Source organism: Myotis brandtii, unplaced genomic scaffold, assembly GCF_000412655.1.
Source record: "Myotis brandtii unplaced genomic scaffold, ASM41265v1 scaffold434, whole genome shotgun sequence".
Classification (NCBI taxonomy): domain Eukaryota; kingdom Metazoa; phylum Chordata; class Mammalia; order Chiroptera; family Vespertilionidae; genus Myotis; species Myotis brandtii.
The window spans coordinates 1,986,243-1,989,569 of NW_005366599.1; the positions used below are offsets into that span (position 1 = coordinate 1,986,243).

Below are 3,327 nucleotides of genomic sequence, written 5' to 3' on the forward strand. Positions count from 1 at the left end.
GGCCCTCTGAGGGCCCTGGCGGCTGACCTGCACCACAGCCAAGGCCGCTGGCTCAGGGTGTGGCGAGGAGGGCCCAGCTGCCCAGAATGGGCTCACGTGACTCAGTTTCCCCTGGGAGCCCAGGGAGCAACGCGGAGGCACTCACCACGAGCTGGGGCACTGGCAGCGACCTGCCCTCCTGGCTCAGGGACACGTAGGTGAAGAAGGCACTGGCCGCCCGGTAGCGCGGCTGCGTGTTGTCCACCACGGGGTCGGCGTCCACCAGGACCTCGATCTCCATGGACTTATTGCTCGTGAAGGTCATGCGCCCCGAGATGGTGATGACATAGCCTGCGGAGCGGGACAGCGGGTTAGGAGGGCGAGGCTGGGGGGGGGGGGGGGGGTGCAGGATCAGCGGACGGAGGACGCTAAGACACCGGGTTAGGCAGCACAGGCCACTCTAATCACTAGGACGTTCACAGGCAAACCATTAGTACCCACGCACGTTCACCTCCTCGCGACAGGCAGACTCGTCTCATTCATGGAAGAAGTTAGTGGCATCTTGGGCCCTCCCCGAGCCCCCTGCGCTGGGAGTGGCAGTGTGGTGGGGGGGCGGGGGATGCCTCCTCACTCCTGCCCCTCAGGGCAAACCCCATCCACCTGCAGGCAGCCCTGGGGAGCTGGCTCCCTCCGGAAGGCTAAGGCCCAGTCTGCAACCTGCACTGTCCATGCTGTGGCCTTGTGTGCCCACTGGAGCCACAGAGCTGCTCCCCACGCTGCTCTGAGCACCACTAAGGAACCGCCTTCACGTCCCCCCCAGCTCCCTGGCTGCCATGTCCCAGATGCCGGTCTGAAGGGCTCGTGCCATTGGGTCGGGCCATGCTGCCACACTGACCGGGGTCCTGCATCCCTGAGCACTGCCTGCACTTCAGCCCCAGCACACGGCCACCCGCGTCCAGGCAGGACCTGCAACCCCTCCTCTGAGCAGGGACATCTGCCTCCTGAGACCCTGTCCTGGTCAGAGGCCCGGCGCTCACCACCACCCCGCGGTCTCCCTTGTGGAGTGTGACGAAGTCTAAAGTCACGTGTCCCCACCCGACCCGACCCCTCCAGACTGCCCACGCCCTGGGGCCTCGCGCCTCTCTCTGCCTCTCGCCTCCAGGTCACATGCTCTTCCCTCCACCGAATCCCTACACCTCACGGAGCAGCCACCGTGGGGATGGGACGGCATGAAAGGGCCAGGTGCTGAGCCGCACGCCGCAGCCACGACCACCCGATGGGCTGTTCAGGACCACGCGGGAGCACTAACCCTTGGGGCTTCCAGGGGAAGGGCCAATACCTGGCCGTGCCTCCCACATGTGGCCGTACCCGCCCCCTCTCCCATGGCCTCACTCTGGCCCGGCTCAAGGAAATGCCTGCCGATGCCGGCCACACGGCTGGGACCTGCTCCCCGAAAGCAGTGCTGGCTGCGGGGACCCTCAGTGCCCCTGGGAGCCTGTGTCCCAGCTCCAGGCATGTTCAGAGACCCCAGAAGACAGACAGGTCGGGCAGCATGGCGACTGTTAGGGGAGTGAGCAGGCTACAAGCGGAGCAGTTATTCCAGGTTATAAAGTTCCAGAATGTTCCATGCCACATTTAACTGCATACTTACAGGGAGCTCTGCGGGTTGGGCACAGCCATTTCTGGGGGAAGGAAGGCCACGTGGTCAATGATGGTGGCATTTCAGGGGACAGTCACACACAAGCACCCAGGGCACACCTGGGTTGCTCCTGGTGATGGCCAGACGGACTGGTCAGCCAGGCCCCGGCCCCCGAGGCCCTGCCCGAGTCCCCAGCTCCTGCAGCCAGACCCATGCCAGAGCCTGGGGCTTCTCGAGGGACAAGGCCCCCATCTCCCTCCGAAAGGGGAAGAGGCTGGAGGCTGGCGCTGAGTGTTCTCTGACTTTCAGGAGGGAAGCGATTCTGTCCTGTAAGTGGCACTGAGGCCGCCACGGGTCTCATGACAGCCACGTGGGGACGCTGACCCTCGGCGCCCGCGCAGGCATGGAGGATGGGTCCGTGAGGCTGTCTGTGCTCATCGCCCACCAAGGCTGACACCCAGGCCGAGGGCGGATGTCGGCCATGTTCACACCTGGTGGTGAGAAGGCCCCAGAGCCCAGCCCCAGATCCGAACAGGCCCCCGTCTCGCTGGGCGGGTGAGGGCGCGTCGCACCAAGCACTTAGCACGCCTGGTGCCCGGCGGTGAGCGGGGTTAGGGTGAGAGCCAGGCCGGCGGGGTCGGTGGCTGCGCCTGAACCCCTCGCCAGTTTCTGTCTCTAAATCACTGCTGAGCTGCCGCAGCGCACGGCCCGGCGCCTGGCAGTGCCCACCCGCTCCCCCAGCAGATGGGCAGACCTCAGCAGGATGCCAGGGTTTGGAAAAACAAATAGAATAATAAAAAATTGCTCTTGCCAGGACTGCAAAGTTGCCAAATATTTCAAACTTTAAGAGCAGCTCAGCGTTTAAGCTCCAAACAGCCGTGGCTGTGCACGTTCTTAAAAGGCACGGAAACCGTGCAGTGACGTTGGTGTTTCTGACATAACACACCCAAAGCCCTTTCTAGAAGGTTCCTGGTTTCCCACAGTCTGCAGAGCTCATTCTCCACAAGAAAACTTTGGCTTTCGGCTCCCGCCCAAGGCTCCGAACCATCCCATCACAGGGACCTGTTTTCTCCTTCACCTGTTCTCCACGGCTGCCTTGGCATTTTCACTTCTCAGTTAAAAAATATTCAGAAACGGAGCAAGTGACCTGTAGGAGCGCAGGACATGGGAGGGGGAGGGGGTGGGTGGTGTCAGCGCAGGCCGAGGCCTCCGCCTGTGGAATTGGACACAAACGCACAATTCTGTGTCTGAGGCCGCGCGGCCAGGGCGCTGCCAGCGCTGAGCCCTCCACCCGGGCGTGACTGTGGACAGAGCCGTGGTGCAGAGCAGAGCCCACGCCTCTCGTGACAGTGTCCACCGGCCCCTGGACGACACGCCCAGAAACAGGCCGGGGCCCGCGCTGGGATGTTAGTTTGGCCCAAATTCCTTCCCGCACAGAACAAGCCGTGGCCTGAGAAAACAGACGGTCTCTGCTCCAGGGGACCCCAGGCCGGCCGCACAAAGGAGCGCTGGGCGCCCCCCCCCACCCCCCTCTGCTCAGCGCCTGAAGGGAGTCCACCCGCAGTGGCTTCTCTTAGAAAAGACCCCTGCGTTTTGGAGCAAGAGTGAGCTTTGAGGAAGGGGAAGTCTCTATGCAGCAGACCCCGTGCCAGCTGCCCCGTGTGTCCAGGTCGCTGACTAATCCCCAGACAGGGCTTCTCCTCCGTCTG

At 63.5% G+C, this 3,327-nt stretch overlaps 1 protein-coding gene across 4 annotated transcripts in view; it reads right to left on the reverse strand.

Moving 5' to 3' along the window:
• ACOT7 (acyl-CoA thioesterase 7) overlaps positions 1 to 3,327 on the reverse strand; it is a 91,400-nt gene that overhangs the window by 12,218 nt on the left and 75,855 nt on the right. For all 4 annotated transcript variants that reach the window (XM_014546172.1, XM_014546170.1, XM_005874331.2 and 1 more), the window contains one exon: positions 146 to 330. In XM_014546172.1, the coding sequence (XP_014401658.1) occupies positions 146 to 330 (185 nt within the window). The remainder of the gene's footprint in view (positions 1 to 145; positions 331 to 3,327) is intronic.